At 40.4% G+C, this 22,646-nt stretch overlaps 1 protein-coding gene across 15 annotated transcripts in view; it reads left to right on the top strand.

Annotated features, from left to right (window-relative positions):
• The window catches only part of PTPRK (protein tyrosine phosphatase receptor type K), a 658,422-nt gene that overhangs the window by 317,759 nt on the left and 318,017 nt on the right, over positions 1 to 22,646 (top strand). For all 15 annotated transcript variants that reach the window (XM_082251915.1, XM_082251914.1, XM_082251916.1 and 12 more), the window contains exon 7: positions 17,992 to 18,285. In XM_082251915.1, the coding sequence (XP_082108041.1) occupies positions 17,992 to 18,285 (294 nt within the window). The remainder of the gene's footprint in view (positions 1 to 17,991; positions 18,286 to 22,646) is intronic.

The following is a 22,646-nucleotide window of genomic DNA, read 5'->3' as shown; positions in this document are numbered from 1 at the left end:
ATCTCTGCAGTTCATCCAGAGTGATCATGGGCCTCTTGGCTGCATCTCTGATCAGTCTTCTCCTTGTATGAGCTGAAAGTTTAGAGGGACTTTGTAGATTTGCAGTGGTCTGATACTCCTTCCATTTCAATATTATCGCTTGCACAGTGCTCCTTGGGATGTTTAAAGCTTGGGAAATCTTTTTGTATCCAAATCCAGCTTTAAACTTCACTACAGTATCTAGGACCTGCCTGGTGTGTTCCTTGTTCTTCATGATGCTCTCTGTGCTTTAAACGGACCTCTGAGACTATCACAGTGCAGGTGCATTTATACGGAGAATTGATTACACACAGGTGGATTCTATTTATCATCATTAGTCATTTAGGTTAACATTGGATCATTCAGAGATCCTCACTGAACTTCTGGAGAGAGTTTGCTGCACTGAAAGTAAAAGGGCTGAATAATTTTTCACGCCCAATTTTTCAGTTTTTTATTTGATAAAGTTTGAAATATCCAATAAATTTCGTTCCACTTCATGATAGTGTCCCACTTGTTGATTCTTTACAAAAAATGACAGTTGTATATCTTTGTTTGAAGTCTGAAATGTGGCAAAAGCTCGCAAAGTTCAAGGGGGCCAAATACTTTTGCAAGGCACTGTAATCGCATGTAAAATCCTGCAGGCTGGTTGTACATTCATCTTGCCCATAGATGGTTAGAATCTCGGCAAGTTCAACAGGGACCAGCCAAAATTCGAACCATACATGGCCGACTTAGTTCCTGTAAGCCCAGCCAAGTACCTCATATTTTTTGGGGGTTTGGTTAGCTCATTTTACTTTTTTTTTTTTTTTCCAGTAGCCGACCCAGCACCATTTTTTACATTTTTAGCTTGAAGCATTTCAGCTTGACAGTGAACACTGTCTTGCAACTTTTAGATTAACGCATACAAGTAAAGGGATTTTTAGCAAATTTTTGCATTTTCCCAGTTTTTGTTTTTAACTTGTACATGAATATAAATAAAATATTTTAAAAAATACAAACACATAGATATTACTTTTTTTAATTGTGTGACAAGTAAACTACACACTTGGGAAAAAACATTTCATCCTAACCCTCGACAGGTTAGTAAAGCAGGTTTTTGCCCATGAAGCAATGGAAGCTTTCCCTGTTTTGATTTTACTTGTGCTGAAGTTTGAGGGTTCCAGGTTTTTTTTTTTTTTTTCTGTATTTCAGTTGCTTTCCTGCAGCAAGAACATATTAGTTTCTTTTTCTACAGCAGTGGTGTTTTTTTTTTTTTTTTTTAATTTGCCCATGTTTCTTTAAAGACTGTACTGGGTTATTCATTTTTTTTCTGACCATTTTCTGCCTGCTCTGTGAACTTGGTCTTGTTTACAGCCTGTGCTGACCACAGTAAAGACTGTCAACAGTTTTGCTTATTACATGAAGGGGGATAATAAAATGATTGCCTCAGTGTTTCAAATCAAGGTGAACAAGATGCCACAGTGATGCATAGTATAGGAAATTCAGTATGCAGAAGCTAGCAGTTTCTGGTGTGAAATAATTCCAATTTCAGCACTTCAAGCAGCCGGTAAGTGGCATGTCACAAAGATTAAATGCTTCCAGCAGCACTATGCATGGAAAGACAGTGAATTTGTAGTTGTAGCACTTACGCAGTTCAAAGGCTTAACTTTTTTACTTAACCTTTCAAGTGCCAAGTGCAAATGAGAGACGTACCTCTCCGGCTTATAGCTGTACTTAAAATCTACCTCCAAGATGTCTAAGATTGGCTGCACATGTGTGATCATACGGTCTATTTCTTCAGGAAATAGTGTGTGTAGATGTATGTATGTGTATATGTGTGTGTGTATATATATATATAGTATATACATCCACACACCGAATACGGGAATTTTATATCGTTCTATGCTCCATATACATTGTAGGCAGTTGCAAATTACTATTCTGCTTTCTACAGAAAGATACCATAAATCATTATTTGCCACTCGCTGACTAAAGTGTTCCCTAAAATGTAATTTTGCTGCAGTCAAATCAGCTAAACCATTTAATAAGCCATCATTTAGGGCCCTATGCTTACACTTGTAGAGGCTTGAAAAAATCATACATTTGATTCATCATGCTTTAGTCTGTTTTCTATTAGAATAAAATACACTTTATAAGGCATTTTCTGCATATGACATAGACTGTTCATTGGTTTAGGTAATTAAAAAAAAAAAAAAAAAAAAAAAAAAATCTTACAAATTTGGTATATAGCTGTGAGTATATTTTTACTTTGTAAATATGAGTGGCAACCTTTACATTTAAGAACTTTAAATGTAATTTGGTCATCAGAAGGAGAGCAAAATATTGCTGCCCTTGTGGGTACTTTTTGCAAATCATGCATAGGTACCATATTCTAAAAAAAAAAAAAAGAAAAAATTGATACTATTATATACATTCACTTGATCACTTTAAAATGTGTGGCTGGAAAAAAAAAAAGCACTTTGCAAAAAAAAAAAAAAACGGGTTATATTTACTGTACCTGCACTGTTCAATTGCACAGAGCGTCCCTGAACATCATCTTTTCAGGTCCCCTGCCAGCATTATTGGCTCCTCTCCAGCGAGTACCCCCATAGAATGCTGCTTTCTAGGGGGTCACTCGGGCTGGCTCGCTCCCGAGTCTCGCTGTCTGTGTCTATGAACACAGACCGTAAGCATCGGGCCGGCCCGCCGCTTCCTTGTCACTGGCTTTGATTGAGAGCAGCTCACGTTGCCTCAGCAAAGCCTGTGAGACCAGGAAGTGAAGAGAGAGAACAGCTGCAGACCTGCACAGTGCTGTATCAAATGAGGGCTCAGGTAAGTAAAAGGAGCGGTGAGGGGGGTACACTGATGCCTAAACATGTTTTACCTTAGTGCAGTGATGGCAAACCTTGGCACCCCAGATGTTTTGGAACAACATTTCCCATGATGCTCATGCACTCTGCAGTGTAATTGAGCATCATGGGAAATATAGTTCCAAAACATCGGGGGTGCCAAGGTTCGCCATCACTGCCTTAGTGCAAGGAATGAAAAATGATTCCTTGATTCAATGATTCAAGAAAAATGTTCAGGTTTTAAAAACCACTTTAAAGCAAACCATGCACTAGTACACTTTTGTTTAGATGATTTTTTTTTTTTTTTAACGCGGTTAGAAATTTCTAACCGTTATTGCGGTTTTTATTCGATAATGTTGATTCTTTCCAAAATTGAGTGTTAAAATTAAATTACGTTTTTAAGTTTTTTCAATTGGCATTGATAGTCATTACATGTACTGAGAATTTTTGTATGACTGCTCAAATGAACGTTCATTCTAAAATTCTTTAGTGTTTTTTTCCTATACACTTAAAAAAAAAAAAAAAAAAAAAAATACATTGACCCGAATCCAATAATTTGCTTTCAATTACAAGTACAACAGAAAAACATCTTCTCTGAGCCTTCCTCCTCTCTGAAATTTTCACCCATGAAATCTGCTTAGGAAGGACAGGCATTTTTTTTTTTTTTTTTTTGTAGCAGAAGTCATTTATGATGGGTGGTGCTTAATTCAGAAAATGTGGCGAGGAGATTGTTTTGGAACCCAGCCGACCAAAATCCACTTCGAATGATATCACTTTTTCGTTGGACTGTTTCTATAAATTTTTAACGAAATATAGCAGCATTACTTTAAGAATATTTGGGAATAATGTGGCATTCTATTTGAATTGAAGTCAATGTGCTGTGGACCTTAGGGATTGTTAGAGACTGGGGCTTGTTAGGGCTGATATTTATTTTTATGTGTGTTCTAAGGAATATTAAAATTGCAGTTGAACAATTTCTTGTTATATCACCAACTGATTAAAATGTATGCATAATTTATAAGTACACAGAGATTTATAAATAATCACTAGCTTTTTCTCCAGGGTCTCTAAACAAAATGCATATGGTAATGTTGTGATACAGGTTACCTTCAACAGCAGAATGTAATAATTATACTAATATTGCAATTATAGAGAATCCTTGAGTGTTCATTTTTCAGATTATATGGAGTGTGTTTAGTGTAGAAACTAGTACTTCCCATTTTTCAATGTAATCATTTGGTTGTCCTTAGGGGAGAACATATGTAGTAGAAAATTTGTTACCTGAAATCACACTGATTTTACTCAGGGGATCATTCACCAGTCAATGCCTTAGAACGCAAAATGTTGCTTAAAAAGATATCGGATTATCAATGTCAGGCAAAGATTAGAATGCTTATGTCTAAACTCAGACTTTATCAGATGTTTCCAGCTGAAATGGAGTCTATTGGCCGCTTGGATGTTTTGTCCATTAGATTACTGTATTTTTGAAATAATGTTTGATCTGCATGTACATGTGGATATTTGCAAGATATGGGATTGCACATCTAAATGAAAATTTTAGGAATCTGGTAGGAATTTTGGGAAACCTTTAAAATCTTTGAACTGTCTATTGACACCTCATAGATGCTCATGCAAGGACAAATATGTGTCCTATTTTTATATATTGTGTTCAGTCTGCTATCTCGAAGGCTACATTCACACCTGAGCGTAGCGTTTTTGTGCGTTTTTTACCGCGATTTTCAGGCGTTTTTACAGGCGTTTTTTGTGCAGGCATTTTTAGATTGAATAGAGACCGATGGAAAACGCCTGTAATCTTCCCAAAAAGAAGCTCATGTACTTTTTGGAGCGTTGGACGTTTTGCTCACAGCGTCAAAACGCTCAGATGTGAACAGGGGCCATTGAAATGAATAGGATTTGTCTTGTTGGGCGTTTTGAGAGCTGATCCTAGAGCAGAAAAACACCCCAAAACGCCTACATGTGAACGGAGCCTTATGCCCAGTACACACGATCCGAAAATCGAGCGACGTTCCATCCGTTATTTTTCGTATTCTAGCAGCTCTCAATAATATTCGCTTAAAGGGAGAGGTTACTCACGATACAAATTTTCTCGGACGATAATTCTTAGCTTCCGGTATGCGTAACCACGCTGTAGCGTGTGAGGGGAAAATGATGTCTACTGCTCATGCGCTGTCTACTGCTCACCATTTTTTTCGGACGAAGAACATACTGATAATACGATTATCGTACGATGTGTTATAATACGATCAAAATTTTTATGCTTGCACGACCGGATAATATCGGGTGAACTGTCGTGATCGCCTCTCGTAAGCTGTGTACTAACAATCCGATTATCGTCCGATCCTTTCACAAGCGTTAATTTTCGTCCGATTTTCGGATCGTGTGTACGGGCCATTAAGCAGCCTTTCTAAAACCTTCAGCAAAGAGGAACCCCTTAAATAACATTTTGATCTCAGGGAGCGCTGCTAAAACATATATCTACAGCCCATGATACATTAGTGTGATGGTCACTGGGAAGAATGCTCCTTACACTTGTGGTTTTTGGGAATAATTACCCCCTTACAGATAGCTAAAAAGATCAGTGGTGAGTACAGCCAGTGGGAACTGATCTGAGAGGCAGAAATTGCCCGTTGCGTAAGAAACCCCTAACCACCTCTTGAGGAACCATAGTTGAGAAACTCTGCTCTAAAGCTTGTGTGGTATCTGGCACCAAGCCGTCAATAGCAGATCCTTCAAGTCCTATTAGTTGTGAGGTGGGGCCTTCATGGATTGAACTTGTTTTTCCAGCACATCCCACAGATGCTTGATTGGACTGAGATATGGAGAATTTGGAGTCAACACCTAAAACTTGTGCTCCTCAAACCATTCTTGTATTCATCAGACGTGGCCACCTTGTTCCATTGGTCAGTGATCCAGTTCTGATGCTCACATACCCATCTTAGGAGCTTTTGGCCGTGGAAACGGGTCAGTATAGGCATCCTAGCCAGTATGCATCTATGTAGCCCCATAGGCAACAAAGTGTGATGCACTGTGCTTTAACACTTTTTTCTTTCACAACCAGCATTACTTATTCAGCAATTACAGTAACTCTTCTATTGGATGGGAAAACACAGGCCACCTATGACCCTGTCGCTTCCTTGCACCACTTTTGGTAGATCCTGACCGCTGTAGACTGGGAACATACCACAAGAGCTGCAGTTTTGTAGTTGGTTTTACCCAGTCAAACCAGTCATCTAGCCGTTACAATTTGGCCCTTGTCAAAGTTGGGAAAATCCTTACGCTTGCCCATTTTGTTCTGTTTTCAATATTTCAACTTCAGGGACAAAATGTTCGCTTTCTACTTAAGTTATCCCACTATCTTTGGGATGCCATTGTAATGAGATTGCAATAGACTGATTTCAAGTATTCAGTTTTACTGTTTAGACTTGGTAGGGGAAGAATAAATAACATGTTTAATAATTATTCTTTACCACCACTGCTGCTGTAGATTTTTGAGGTCCACTTTAAAGGGCTACTATTCCCATCAGTGTTGTGATACATTATGTTACATTGCTAGTTATGTATTGTATGTTCAGCCAAAGTACACTTTAAAGGTTAACCATAGTTGGTTTTAATTGAGTAAATCTTTGAAGGCAATGTTGTATAATTTTCATGAGAGTAAACCACATATATACATGCTTGGTGTGCTGTTTTTGGTTGTGGTTTTATGCACAGATCTGTAAATGTTTACTTTAGTGGTTTTCCTTATATTAGAGAGTATAATTAACATTCTTGCTTGATAACTGTAGAGAGTAAAGAGTTTGTTTATATTCAGATCTAACTCACAGGCTTGCAGTGAGGCACAGACCTTATGCAGACAATTATCCTCTTCTCCCCAAGGTTCTGAGTAAAAACCTGAAAGTGTTCAGGAGAGGCAGGGTGGTGCCATCACTTTGTCCACCTCATCCAATCAGGAAATGCTATGTATTCTGAATGGTGCCTAAATGGCTGACTATGCTCATAATGATTCAGGCCGACCGCTCAGCGTTGGACTTTGGAAGCAAGTTGAGCTCACCAGAGTAGCAATCTCTACTACAGTGATTTCCAGCTTCTAGGGGGGCATCAGCCAGGTATCTGAGCTGAACCAATGTAACTATGTAAAGATTTATCATGCCTGGATATCTTCTTTAAATAAAGCTAACAATGGCTTGCTAGTTTGTCTGCCCATGGACAGTAAAAGTAACATATGGAACAAGTGACTTTAGGTCATTAGGTTGGCAAACAATAAAAGTAAAAAATCCCATTTCTAGGCACTAACATTTATTTTTATTCCTATGTAATCACAGTAGGAAAAACTTTGCCTTGTTATAAGGACAAAAAAAGCCTTGACTGAGACTAGGTCAGGTTGTCTTTGAACAAACTGTTTGAAATTCATTTTTATGGTTGAAAGAGAAACTTACAGTTTTCTGAGCTTGCTGAAAATCAAAACAATGTTTACTTTGCTTGCTAACCTAATATTCACCATGCACATCAGTGGGAAGTGAGGATGCTGCAACAACTGCCTTTTAGTTTAGTGGGCATTACGGTTTACTGCTAATGATGATAAAGATCATGGAGTTATTGAATCCATGTTGTGAACGATTTATGCATCACCCATGGACAAATTAGAGGAGTTTGTGGATATAGAAACAGCTGTACAATGATAAAGCAAGCTAGGGGGCTGATTTTTTATCAGTTACCAGTGAAGGATCAGAGCATTACGTGCTCTTAAAACTATCTTTGAACTTATAATAGTTTTTTTTTTTATATGTTCTGGATGTGCCCATCACTCTTGCCTAATTGGCAACCATGTTTCTTAATGCTAACTCCTCAGCTTAGTCTAAATTTGTTGACCATTTAATAGATGGGATAGAAAAACCAGCCTCACATGTTGCCTGTGCATGTCAGCCTTTTCCATACACACACATAAGACTTAAAGTTTATGCCAACCAAACCCACAACCGACCCTGGTAAGGTGGCAACAATTTTGCATGTACAACCTGCTGTAGTTTTCATGCCCATACATTAACAGTTGATATGTTATTGGTTTTTGGCAATTTTTTAGCCTTTATTTCAATATTAGTTATTCTGTACTACTTTGAGAGCTGCCTGTGTATACCCCACCCAAAAAAAAAAAAAAAAAAAAAACAACTTGGTACAGTCATTAGAAAAAAGTAAGTCCAATAGAAATTATTGACTTCATCAACACATTAGATTTCTTGCAGGAACCCCACAAACAATATAAAACTGAAATTTGGCTAGAGGAATAGTGAACTTGATGTTGAGAGAATGATGGGCAGGTTTGCAAAACTTCTATAAGATGTAATTTCTGCAAAAGTGTGAAAAAGCGGTGTCTGAGGTCACAGGTGTACTTTTTGATACCTTTTTAATTTTTAATTTTTTTTAAGAAAAGATTGAAATCCAAATTACTTTTTTATTATAATCCAAATTATTTTTTTATTATAACATCATTATCTGTGAACACTGATTACATGTTTCTATACAACAAATAAAGAATCAACATACAGGCGAAAATCAGCATCATGCAGCCTTTTTTCCACTATTAAAGATTGTAGCCCTGCTATAAAAAAAAAAAAAAAAGAAAAATACTAATACAGATGGTAGGTAAGGCATAATTCTGCAGAAGTATGCTGAAACAAGGGAATTTGTGTGAATATGTAAATAGGAGAAATTAATTAGGATGGTCAAGAAGTCAAACCAGCTGTTAGCGTGCATGTTGTAGTAGGTTGTAGAGGGTTATACAAGTCAGTTAGATACAGGACTCTGTAAGCACATTTAGTAAGTGAGCACCTATACAAATTTACGCTTGTGATTTATTTAGGATGTATTTAATATATTGACCAAATTTGCATGGCACTTACAGCTGGGACTAAACAGCATGGTTCTGTATAAGGTGTATATTTACAGTGGGTATAGAAAGAATCACCCCCTTTAAAATTGCATTTCGTTTCTTTGCAGCCTGAAAGGGAGAGACAGTTTTTGTTTTTTCCAGCTACATTTATATACCTATTCAAGTTTAAGATGGAACACCAACTTGTCATAAAAAAAAAAAAAATCAAAAACAGAATCACACAGTTGTAAAAAGGATTACCCCCCCCCCCTAATAATGACATGTAAACTCAATTGGGTGTAGCTAATCACCTTCTCAATTGCACACAAATCCATTTGACTTTTAGCTGTGATCATTTTAATTAGCTCAGCATGAAAAGAGCTTTCCTGGAGCATTTCAGTCCCAGGTAGTGCAACTGAAGCAACTATTAACTATGGGTGGCAAGGCACTGTTACCGGGATCTCCAGGATAACATTTTGGACAGGCACAAGTCAGGAGAAAAATCCAAAGGCTTTATCAATGCCTAGAAGCTCAGTTTCTATTATTAAGAAGTGGAAAGGTATTTGGTACAACAGACACTCCCTGGATCAGGACGTCTCTCCAAACTTGATGAAAGAGCCAGGGGGAAACTGGTCTGAAACTGGTTCAGGCTACCAAGAGGCCTCAAGCAACTCTGAAGCATTTGCATGAATTTTTGATAGTGGTTATGGTGTGCATGTGACAACAATATCGCACATTATCCACGTGTGGCTTGTATGGAAGGGTTGTAAGAAAAAAGCCACCACTCAAGAAAGGCAACATGCAGTCATGACTGAGCTTTGCCAAAACGCACCTTGAATATTCTGAGGCTACATGGGAAAAGGTGTTCTGGTCAGATGAGACTAAAATTTAATTATTTGGCCTCAATACCAAACAATATGTCTGGCAGAAATCCAATACAGCTCACCATCCAAATAACATTATTCCTTCAGTAAAGCATGGAGGTGGTAATATCCTGTTATGGGGGTGTTTCTCTGCAGCAGGGATTTCAACACTTATCAGGATAGAAGGAAAATAGATGGGGCAAAATGCCATCAAAAGTAAAATCTGATGTCCTCTGCCAGAAAGTTATCAATGGGAAGAAGGTTTACCTCCCAACATGACAATAACTCAAAGCACGCAGCAAAAATGACCACACAGTGGTAAAAAAAGGTGAATGTTCTTGCATGGCCTAGTCAGAGCCCGGACTTAAAGGGTAATTCCACTTTCATTGGGGAAAAAAATAGCAAATAAAGAAAAAATAATATAGCACAGGGATACTCAAACTACGGCCCTCCAGCTGTTGCGGAACTACACATCCCATGAGGCATTGTAAAACTCTGACCTTGACAGACATGGCTAGGCATGATGGGAATTGTAGTTCCTGAACAACTGGAGGAACGTAGTTTGAAGATCCCTGATATAGCATATACAATTGCAACACACATCATATTGCAATTTAATGTTAAAAAGCTGTTCAATCTGCTGCCACCGTAATTTTCTGAAAATGCAGTGCAATATGGCTACCTGGAGGGGTTCTGTATACTGAACACCCCCCAGAAACCTAATTTCCTGCTTGCGTGATTGGCTCACTAATTTTCCTAGAAGTCTGCACTAAGATACAAATCAGATTTCAGGTATCCCCTGCAACAAAAATGTAATTTCTCTTTGGTTCATTGACTGGGACAGCTCCTGACATTCTTGACCATTGAGTGGGGGTATACTCCCTCTCTCTGCTATAGTTACTTAATTTTTTTCTGCCTAGTCAGGAGTAAGGACCTAGTTCCTGGCTGGTATATTTGGTGCTGGCAACATATCTGTTTTAGCTAGAATATTTTTCTCCCGGATTTTTCCTGTGAGATCTACTACCAACTGCCGGACTGGGCGACGGGCTGGATAATCTAGATCCAGTGGTCATCCCAGTCTGGCCTCAGCTACGTACTAGGTTGACCACGACATAGCCTCACTGGACGGGGGCTGGCCCTGCGACTTAAAGGCCTTTGCGAGGTCGCATATGACCTGGCCTCAGCCTGAGTCACAGCGCTCCTCCTGACTGACTGCCCCCTCCATTACGATGGAGAGGAGGATCTGTCTCTAGCGGTGCCCACCTGGTTCCTGGTATGGTGAGTAGCTGTCCCCCCTCTACCCGTGGAGGGTTTTGGGGTAGACATGGGCCTCTCCTTGGAATGGTTGGACCCCTGGGATCCCCTCCTTCCCACAGACACCCTCCCTTGCCAAGTCCCATAGCGGCAGCAATGACAGTGGAGCCCTGTGAGCGCCATTTTTGGCGGCGGGAGCCCCTCCTTATCCACTGGTGCTGACTCCAAGATCATTTAGCTTCCTGATTGCCCCAAGTGTAGTGCAGATTCTCCTGGTGGTTGAAGGTGCCTATGTCGGTGGGTGGTGAATCTGGTGGGGTCCTCTCCCTCTCTGCTGAGGATCGCTTTGTGCCTTGTGCTTATCGACTGGGTGGCGCTGCCAGCAAGGTGGGGGTTGTCTCTTAGCAGTGTATTACACTTTTTGTGGGGTCCCCCTGGTGACTCATGAAGTCTCTGGAGCACGTTTACCAACCTGATCCCCTCTCTGAGGCTGCGGGACCCTCCGGGTCCACAACCATCCATCCATGAACTGAGAGCGGTCCTGGAGTCCCTTGCTTCCCGGGTGGAGGCAGATTGCGGGCGACAGGCTAGCAAAAAACGCGCCCCCCCCGCCTTCCCTGCCTCATTGGTCTCATAAGATCCTGAATATGATTTGGCCGCAGCGGATGGGGTTCACCCTTCTGGGTCTGCGAACACACACCTGAAATCCTCTGGATAGGATGATTCCTCCACATAGGCGAACGCACACAAAAAGGTGCTGGTTAGAGGTAATGATTGTATCTGTGCATGAGACCTTGAAGATGGAGGATGCAGCTGAAGCTGCAATGGAGGTGCAGGTACCCTTTGGCAGTCACAAGCCATCCAGAGCGGCAAATGTGTTCCCTTTCCTTGCCTATTTTGACAGAATTGTCGCTAAAGAGTGGGGACGACCAAAGCATCCCCATGGGGTTCCTAAGTGCTTTACTAGGCATTGTCCTATGAGGAGTTCCTTCTTAAAAGAGGACTCTGCAACCTGTTGTGGACCCTCCTGTTTTCAGATTAAACAAGGCAACCATAACTCGGGTGAAGCAGTCCCTGACCTTTAAGGATTCGGTTGACTGGAAGGCGGAGGCTGTTGCCCATATTATGTACACCTTAATTGGTTCTGAAAAGAGGCCAGTATTTACAATTGTCCGCACAATTGTCAGTTAAAGCAACGCAGTGCTGTATCGAAAAAATGGTCATTAAGCGGGTTGAACCTTCCAGGGCTGAGTGGTTACCATTATTGAGCATTGTTTGTGGTGAGTGTAGAAAACAAATACACATTCTTAAGTACACTTTGTCTACTCCAGATGCCCACTGGGTGACATATCCTAGAGAAAGAACTTAACCCAGCTTGAATGTATTCTCCTGACTAATTTTTCCCTGTCTTCCTAGCCCAGTGACACTGTCACCTCAGGTTGAAATGAGGACTCTGTGCAGGCCAGTCAAGTTCCTCCACCCCGGACTCTCTAATCCATGTCTTTATGGACCTTGCTTTGTGCACTGATCCAAATCAATTTGGTGGAGGGGGGGTTATGATGTGGGGGTTGTTTTTCAGGGGTTGGGCTTTGCCCCTTAGTTCCAGTGAAGAGAACTCTTAAGGCGTCAGCATACCAAGACATTTTGGCCAATTTCATGCTCCCAACTCTGTGGGAACTGTTTGGGGATGGCCTTTTCCTGTTCCAGCATGACTGCGCACCAGTGCACAAAGCAAGGTCCATATGGACATGGATGACTGAGTTTGGAGTGGAGGAACTTGACTGGCCTGCACAGAGTCCTGACCTCAACCCGATAGAACACCTTTAGGATGAATTAGAGCAGAGACTGCGGGCCAGGCCTTCTCTACAACATCAGTGCCTGACCTCACAAAAGCACTTCTGGAAGAACAGTTAAATTTCCCCATAGACACACTCCTAAACTTTGTGGACAGCTTTCCCAGAAGAGTTTGAAGCTATTATAGCTGCAAAGGGTGGGCCAACTCAATATTGAACCGTACAGATGAAGACTGGGATGCCATTAAAGTTCATGTGTATACATACAGTTGTGTTCAAAATTATTCAACCCCCAATGCTGTAAAGGGTTTTATGGAATTTATTGTACATTTGTATTTGTATTCAGAATGAAATCCTACAAGGACTTCTTAACCACTTTACAACCGGAGGATTTTGCTGTCTTCCGTCCAGGCCACTTTTTGCGATTCGGCGCTGTGCGACTTCAACTGACAATTGCGCGGTCGTGCGACGCCGTACCCAAACGAAATTTACGTCCTTTTTCTCCCACAAACAGAGCTTTCTTTTGGTGGTATTTGATCACCTGTGCGATTTTTACTTTTTGCGCTATAAACAAAAAAAGAGCGTTTATTTTGAAAAAATAACAATATTTTTCACATTTTTTTATATGAAATTCCCCCCAAAAAAGATGTAAAAAACAATTTTTTTAAAAGTTTTTGGCCAATTTGTTTTATGCTACATATGTTTGGTAAAAAAAATCGCAATAAGCGTATTTTGATTGGTTTGCGCAAAAGTTATTGCGTTTACTAACAAAGGGAAAGATTTCTGTCATTTTTGGTGTTTTTTTTTTTAACGCGTAATGGCGGCGATCTTCGATTTTTTTTGCGGGACTGCGACATTGCGGCGGACAGACCGGACCCCTGACTGACATTTTTGACACTTTTGGGGGTACCAGTGACATTACTGCAGTAATCAGTGCTATATATATGCACTGTTACTGTAAAAATGACACTGGCAGGGAAGGGGTTAATTTTATTGGAGAGGGAGGGGTTAATGTATGCCTGGTGCTTACTGACGTGTAGGGGGGGAGGTGACTATGTGATTCATGGACAGATCGGATGTCCAGCTATGCTGAACAGTCCGATCTGTCACTCCCTGTCACTATGGAGATCCGCCCGCTGTGTTTACACACAGCGGGCGGATCTCCAGACTCGATCCCCGACGATCGGGTAAGAGCAGCGGCGATCACCGCTGCTCCTCCCCTGGCCCGACTCCCGCTGTGAATGAAAACAGCGGGAGCGAGCCTCCGGCGGCGCGCAAGCGCCGCCCAGAAGGGGAGGAGTCCAGTCACGTTAATACTACGTGACTGGACGGGAACGAGCCACTCTGCCGCAGTACTATTACCGTGAGCGGTAGTAGAGTGGTTAAAGAACCATATGCAACTAAAATGACATCAATTGGTTTTGTAATACAGTAGTAAATGTTTCTTTTGTGAATTCTTCATTGACACAATTATTCAACCCCTTAAAGACTACCACTCTGAAGAACAGAGGTTCATTGAAGTGTTTTCAATCAGGTATTGAAAACACCTGTGGATGTCAGGGAGCAGCAATAAAGCCTAATAAGCACCAATTAGGCAGCTTTAAAATGACTGTGATACTCAGCTCCTTCTAGACATTTACTGGTGTGGTTACAAACATGGTGAAGTCAAGAGAATGGACCAGGAAGACAAGAGAAGAGGTGATTACTCTTCACAGGAAGGGCAATGGCTATAAGAAGATTGCAAAGATGTTAAACATACCAAGAGACACCATAGGAAGCATAATTCGCAAATTCAAGGCAAAGGCAAAGGGCACTGTTGAAACGCTACCTGGTCGTGGCAGAAAGAAGATGCTGACTTCGACTGCTGTGCGCTACCTGAAGCGTAGAGTGGAGAAAAGTCCTGTGTGACTGCTGAGGAACTGAGAAAAGATTTGTCAGTTGTGGGTACTGAAGTTTCTGCTCAGACAATACGGCACACACTGCTTAATGAAGGCCTCCATGCCAGAACTCCCAGGCACACCCCCTTGCTGTCTCCAAAGAATAAGAAGAGTCGACTGCAGTATGCCATAAGTCATGTGGACAAACCACAAAAGTTTTGGGATAGTGTTCTGTGGACTGATGAAACACAATTAGAACTGTTTGAGCCCATGGATCAACGCTATGTTTGGAGGAGGAAGAACAAGGCCTATGAAGAAAAGAACACCTTGCCTACTGTGAAGCATGGCGGGGGGTCAATCATGCTTTGGGGCTGTTTTGCTTCTGCAGGTACAGGGAAGCTTCAGCGTGTGCAAGGTACCATGAATTCTCTTCAGTACCAGGAGATATTGGATGACAATGTGATGCAGTCCGTCACACCCTGAGGCTTGGGAGACGTTGGACCTTTCAACAGGACAATGATCCCAAGCATACCTCCAAGTCCACTAGAGCATGGTTGCAGATTAAAGGCTGGAACATTTTGGAGTGGCCATCACAGTCACCAGACTTAAATCCGATTGAGAACCTCTGGTGGGACTTAAAGAAAGCAGTTCCAGTGCACAAGCCTAAGAATGTGACTGAACTGGAGGCTTTTGCCCATGACGAATGGGCGAAGATACCCGTAGATCGCTGCAAGACACTTGTGTCAAGCTATGCTTCACGTTTAAAAGCTGTTATAACTGTAAAAGGATGTTGTACTAAGTACTAAGATTGAATGTCACTTGGGGGTTGAATAAAACTGATAATAATGTGAGCACAGAAAAGACAGTTGTGGTTATTTCATTATAAATGTTATGTTATATTTGTCTGACCTACACGTGCCTCTTTGATTTAATTGTAAGCAGGATGACTGAATGATCAAAATCAATGTCAAACTGGCCAAAACAATCAATTTCAGTGGGGGTTGAATAATTTTGAACACAACTGTGTATATGTATGTATATGTGTGTGTGTATGTGTGTGTATATATATATATATATATATATATATATATATATATATATATACACACACACACAGTATATTAAAAAGATGCAACTTTCCAAGGTTGCATCATAAGAACTGATTGCTGACCTAATTGAAACAAATAAGTAAATGTTTGAGCCATCTGGCACAATAACTGTAAACCTCCCTATTCTCTCTTGTCATTATTCTCTCACTCATGTATATAGAGGGATATGCTTCTCTTTATTTTTATGCAATATTTTCATCCAAATCCTAAGGTCTCTATGGGTTTGTGATCCCAGTCTGTTTTTATTATTTCCATAACTGCATAAAAGTAGTGTGTTTCTCACAGTCCACATAAAATCTTACACAAAACGACCTTTGTAGATGTGGCTCCTTTGTGCACTAAAAATAAAGTTCCCTGGAGCCTAGATCTGCCTCAGTTTATTCAGGATGTTTATTTTGGCTGCCGAACACACTATTGTAGCATGTTTTGGCAGGCTGTAGGATGTGGTGCTTGTGCCTTCACAGACATTCACTTGTGTACAGAAATTGATCTGATACCTTCAGCTGTTGGCCCCAAACATACAGATCTTTCTTCCTCTGTCCTAGTCTCTTGTGCTGTAGCTACATCTCGGCATAGTTTACTTGCGATTTAGTCATTGTTTTAACATTTAGTGTGTTCTGTTGTTACCGGACTTAGGCAAAATGAAGTAAATCATACCATACAGTCAAAAATAATTTTCTGATCTGAGTAATATATAATTTATTTCTGTGGATTACTGCACTTAGCACAATTTTTTCGTGACCCTGTCTTACAGAATAAACCATAATTGTCTATATTGCGTTTAAAATTGACACAAGCAAATCCCCCACACAGATACATTTTTAGATTCCCTTGATAACGTGGAACATTTTTAAAGAGTTTTTATAATGGCAGTGGAGATGGTCAAGTATCTGTACCTTAAAATTTGCTCTGAATGATTCTTGTAACTTCGTTGTTGGTCAGTTTAAGATTTTAAAGACTTTGCCCTAGTGGCTATATTTATTATGGAGAATGAACCTGGTATTTTTGGTATAGAGGAGCTATGTAGACTAAAGGAATACAGGCAGTCCCTTAGTTACATACATCTGACTTATGTACGACTAATGCTTACAAACAGAGGGAGAAAACAGGAAGTGAGAGAAAATCTTCCCTAGGAAGGGAAATTCACTCCTGTAAGAGTTATCATGGGAAAAAATGTGTCTCCACTGAAGCTTTATCACTAATCCTCGTTTCCACAACAACCCAGAATTTTCAAAATCCAATTGTTAACCCTTCCCTTATGAAAAAAAAAACCCTAAAATATTTTTTTTTGGCTGGAGTTACACTTAAAAAAAAAAAAAAAATAAAAAAATAAATATATATATATATATATATATATATATATATATATATATATATATATATATATATATATATATATATATATCTGTTCCAACTTGCACACAAATTCAGCTCAAGAACAAACCTTCAGAATATATCTTGTTTGTAACCTGGGACTGCCAGTTTCTGGCCTAAACATGTGCTTCTGCCTTGTTTCTATAGAAATTCCCAATAAAGATTTCTACATATGTGTTGTACATGAATACAATATTGATTATTCTAGCTGCATACTGTATATAATTTAGGGTTTGTCAATGCTTTATTAAACCAATAGTTAATAACTAAAAATGTAACTGTATTTCCCAGTAATATCGATTGAAGTTGATTTCCCCAGCAAATCATCAATCGTATCTTTTCGTAGTTGCCTATAGACCCACATCTGACTCATTCCTGTAATATACATTTTGTGAAAATAAACACATGATAAACACATTTAAAGTTTTGTGGAACATGTTCACAAAAGTTACATGTCCTCTACAACAGTAAATTATGCTATTTTCTTTCCTGCAACCAGGGATTTCAGGAAAAAAATTAGCTAAATTCCCTCATCAACAGTCAGTGTTGAGTGAATTCTTCCCACCGAGCTGTTGTGTTCTTCCGGGGGAGGGACATGGTGAGCCGTTCCTACTGGGAGAACACCATTGTGATTGCTAGCGATTATAGCTTTTTCATATACAGATAAATCTGACATGCTGGTTGTACCCAAGTGGATTGACTTGGTTACAATCAGCTTGCCCATAGATGTTTTGAATCTCAGCTGGTCCCTGCTAAAGCAGCCAAGATTCAAACCATCTATGGCCAGCCTTATTTCTTTAACAAAAAAGCATCTAGCTACATCTTGAGTTTTTTGGGGTTTTTTTTTTTGGTGGATAAAGTACCCATTAAACTAATACAATATGTAAGATGCATGTTGTTCTTGTTAGTGTTATGTATGCAAGCAAAAAAGATGGCCCTTAAAATTTAAATTTTAACTAAGAATGTTCTATTTTGTTTTGTTTTCCAGAACCACCACGACCCATCGCCCCACCACAACTGCTTGGTGTTGGTCCAACATATCTCCTTATTCAGCTGAACGCCAACTCGATTATTGGAGACGGGCCTATCATTCTTAAGGAGGTGGAATATAGGATGACCACTGGGACTTGGACTGAAACTCATGCAGTGAATGCCCCAACCTACAAGCTATGGCATTTGGACCCAGATACAGAATATGAGATTAGGGTTCTGCTAACAAGACCAGGGGAAGGTGGAACAGGGCAGCCAGGGCCTCCGCTGATTACAAGGACAAAGTGTGCAGGTAAGGCTGTTTTCTTAGGAAAACCCAGTTAGCGTAAAGGTGCACAAACCAACATTTTAAACCAGCAGATCTTGGTGTTTGGCTAAAGTCACATTTCTATACTTCGAGTGTCTGTTGGAGTATAAGTCATTTGCTGTGTACACATAGTTATAGTTACATAGTTAGTGAGGTTGAAAAAAGACATCAGTCCATCCAGTTCAACCTATGATGTGTGTGTGTGTGTTTGCTTTTAACCGTACATTGTATACCCCTGTATGTTGTGATCTCTAAGGTGCCCATCTAATAGTTTTTTGAAACTATCAATGCTCCCTGCTGATACGACTGCTTGTGGAAGAGAATTCCACATCCTTACCGCTCTTCCAGTGAAGAACCCCTTACGCATTTTAAGGTTAAACCGCCTTTCCTCTAGTTTTAGTTAGTGGCCACGTGTCTTATTGTATTTCCTTACTCTGAATAGTTTGTTCCTTATGCTAGGGTCACCAGTACAGTATTTGTACATTGATATCATATCCCCCCTCAAACGTCTCTTCTCTAGAGAGAATAAGTTTAATGCTTGTAGTCTTACCTCATAGCTGATGTCCTCCATTCCCCTAATTATTTTTGTTGCCCTTCTCTGGACTCTATCCAATTCCAGCACATCCTTCCTGAGGACCGGTGCCCAGAACTGGACAGCATACTCCAGATGTGGCCGGACCAAAGTCTTGTAGAGCGGGAGAATAATCTCTTTATTTCTGGAGTGAATCCCCTTTTTTATACATCCCAGTATTCTGTTGGCTTTGCTTGCAGCTGCTTGGCATTGCATGCCACTGCCAAGCCTGTTGTCTACCAGTACCCCCAAGTCTTTTTCCATCCTAGACTCCCCCAGAGGTTCCCCCCCTAGTGAGTAGCTTGCTTTCTGGTTTCTGGCCCCCAAGTACATTACTTTACATTTTTCAACATTAAACCTCATCTGCCATGTAGTTGCCCACCCCGTTATTTTGTTCAGGTCCGCTTGTAAGGTTTCCACATCCTGCATAGAAGATATTGGCAAGCTTAGTTTAGTATCATCCGCAAATACTGAGATTGTACTAGATATCCCCTCCTCTAGATCATTTATGAATAAATTAAACCGGATTGGTCCCAGGACCGAACCCTGGGGGACTCCACTTTCCACACCCGCCCAATCAGAGTACTCCCCAATCATCACCCTCTGGACTCTCCCCTGGAGCCAGTTCTCTATCCAGGTACTCACCTTATGGTCCATACCTACCTTCCTTAGTTTGTACAGTAAGCGTTTGTGGGGAACGGTGTCAAAGGCCTTTGCAAAGTCCAGATACACCACTTCCACAGGCTTACCTTTATCTAGGTGGCAGCTCACTTCATCGTAGAAGGTAAGTAGATTGGTTTGGCAAGAACGATTTTTCATAAATCCATGCTGATTACTACTAATACTGTTTTCATTACTAAAGTCTTGTATGTGGTCCCTTAACATCACCTTCAAAATCTTGCAGACTACAGATGTTAGGCTGACAGGTCTATAGTTACCCGGGATACACCTCGGCCCCTTTTTAAATATTGGTACTACGTTGGCCTTTTTCCAATCACATATTACACATATTAATGCAGTCATTTATTAATGCAGTCATTTATCAACACTTCCTCATGTGAGAAAACAGTATTGCTCATATGATAACATTTTTAATGCTATATCCCACAATCCTATATTAATACCCCCTACAAAATGCTAGTTGAATTATTATGCAGCTGAGGTTGCTATAGATTGCCACAAAATATTTCCACAACGCAAAAGTCAAAAAGTTCAATCTGAGATTTCTGCACTGCAGCTGTCTTAAGATTTTTAAAGCTGCTTGGTGTGATTGCAACATGGAAAGAGTCTCTGGTTCCCTGGGTTTACAGACATATGCTCCAAACCGCTGTAATTGTGCACTAATAAATAACATGGAAATCCTAAACTTCTACCACAGGCTATTATGGAACAGACCCTTTTAATATCAAATATGTTCATTTTATCAGCAGACTGCCCTTTTTAAAATAATTTTTTTAAAAAGGTTTTCAGTTTTAGAAAGAAGGGCCCATAAAATTTGTGCTGACCTTGTTTTGGATAGAATCATACGTTCTGTTCTAGTCTGTCCTAGTTCGGGTGTGGTGAGTAACTGCGTTCTATGGAGTGGTAGCATCATTTGCTTTCATGTGCATAGCTGTGCAGAAGAACTTGGCTGTCTAAGCAATTCAGTGACTTTGCTTTGTAAGTGATGCGATGGGTAATTTGACAGAGGTATGAGCTTTTTGGGAGGGCTGAAGAGAAGGTTCCTTTCTGGGAAGTGGCATTGTCACTAACATCACCACCTGATGTTCAGATTAACCCTGCTTTCTGGAACAAGGTCCGCCCCTCAGGACTTGACAGTCCACACCTCCAATGTGTTTCACTCCGCCCCTCAGAGCTTAGTCATGGGGATCCCCATGAACAAGGTCTGCCCCTCAGGACTTGACAGGCCACACCAAAATTTTTGTGTGCTTTTGTTTTTCCTAACTGAATACAAATAGTCCCCTGACTCTCCTTGAATTTGGCCTTTAATGTGTTGTCTACAACAGGGATTCCCAAACTACGGCCCTGCAGCTGTTGCAGAGCTACACATCCCATGAGGCATTGTAAAACTGACATTCACATACATAACTAGGCATTATGGGAATTGTAGTTCCTGAACAACTGGAAGGACGTAGTTTGGGAATCCCTGGCCTACAGTGAATTTCAGGGCAAAGGCACGCCCAGGGAAGAGAATGTAATGTTTAGGTTTTTCAAACAACAACTGGTTATATCCCAACATTAGACTGTGTATATTGTAGACCCCAAACTATAGTATTAAACACAGATTTTGCTTGATTTTGCTTCCATATGCCACACACATTGTTAGAGTAATGAGAGTGCAAGCGCTGAATTATTATAAGATAACCCCACTGCAGAAGGTCAGCTAGACTAAAGAATCTTCCTACTCTGGAGGATGGTTTAAGTGGAATTGGCATTTGAATTTCTGAGTGGAGCGTGGCTGCCTTTAGCTAAGCAGCTATGCTAAACAGTACTTCAAATGCTTGTTTTGTCAGGTCACATCACAGAACTGACAATTAAATGTGGCACTATCAGCATTTAAATCACATAGACTATGGAAATTCTCTGAGATTAAAACAGCTCAGCCAAGTCAGATGGTGAGCTAAACAAAATAATGAACCATCCCCAACCTCCTCCCCTCTCTGCTGCCTTTTCTTTAACATGACAATGCCAAGAAATCTTTGTTATGAATCTGACTTTATATTCCAAGCCACCTTGCAGAGTGCTTAGCCTAATTGAGAAACAACTGTCAGGTCTCGGAATATAATATACACTAGACCCTGTATTCTTTAGTTAAATTATCTTTATTTTTAAACCACTTTCTTGAGAATAACACAGAAAAGGCAGCCTCATTTTTATTTACTCCACAGGTTGTATCTATATTTTATAAAGGTACTTTACAGCATTTTATGGGATGTAGACTCTTGAATTTGCTCATTTGTAGTCTGGACTCCCATCTATATTACTTTGTATTAAAACCGTAAAGACATAGAAGAGTGACATGTCAGGGCTTTTGAATGGTGTTCAGCCTCTTGTCAAATGACTCTACTGCATAACCTTCTGTACTTTATTTTATGTTTATGGCTAAGGTTACATTTATTGAAGAGGCGCATGAATTATTGAACACACTGGCTTTCATTTCAAGTATTTTTTGTTTATCATATTATGTTGTTTTCTTCATCCACAAGTGCACCCAGGTAGGCAGGCTTCTTCAAGCGAGCTCTGTTACTGTAACGGAATTAGGCAGGAAAAGCAACAGTATTTCACCAGTAAGTGAATGGATGGGGGTTGTGTGATTCAAGAGCCGCAGGAGGAAAGTGCGTGGGTGTCCCCATCAAGATGCAATAGTCATAAGTCTAGCACAGGGGTCTCCAAACTTTCAAAATATTGGGGTAGTTTACTGTCCTTCAGACTTTAGGGGGGCCAATTGTGGCCAAATGGGGTAGAAAATGACCCAGAATCAGTGGGAGTAAACAAGATCTCATGCTTGGTGGTCAGTGGGAGGAATAGTGCCCTGCCATTGATACAGTTGGAGGAATAGTGCCCCGCCATTGATACAGTTGGAGGAATAGCGCCCCATCATTGATATTGGTGGACAGAATAGGGCCCAATCATTGGTATCAGCTGGAGGAATCTTGTCCCATCATTGGTATTAGTGGGAGGAGCAGTGCCCCATCATTGGTATCCGTGGGCAGAATTAGTGCCCCATCATTAGTATCAGTTGGTGTAACAGTGCCCCATAATTTCTATCAGTGGG

The sequence above is a fragment of the Pelophylax lessonae genome (genome assembly GCF_965119305.1).
Source record: "Pelophylax lessonae genome assembly, chromosome: 3".
Classification (NCBI taxonomy): Eukaryota; Metazoa; Chordata; class Amphibia; order Anura; family Ranidae; genus Pelophylax; species Pelophylax lessonae.
The sequence above is the reverse complement of the archived record's forward strand: the minus strand, read 5'-3'. Positions and strand labels throughout refer to the sequence as shown.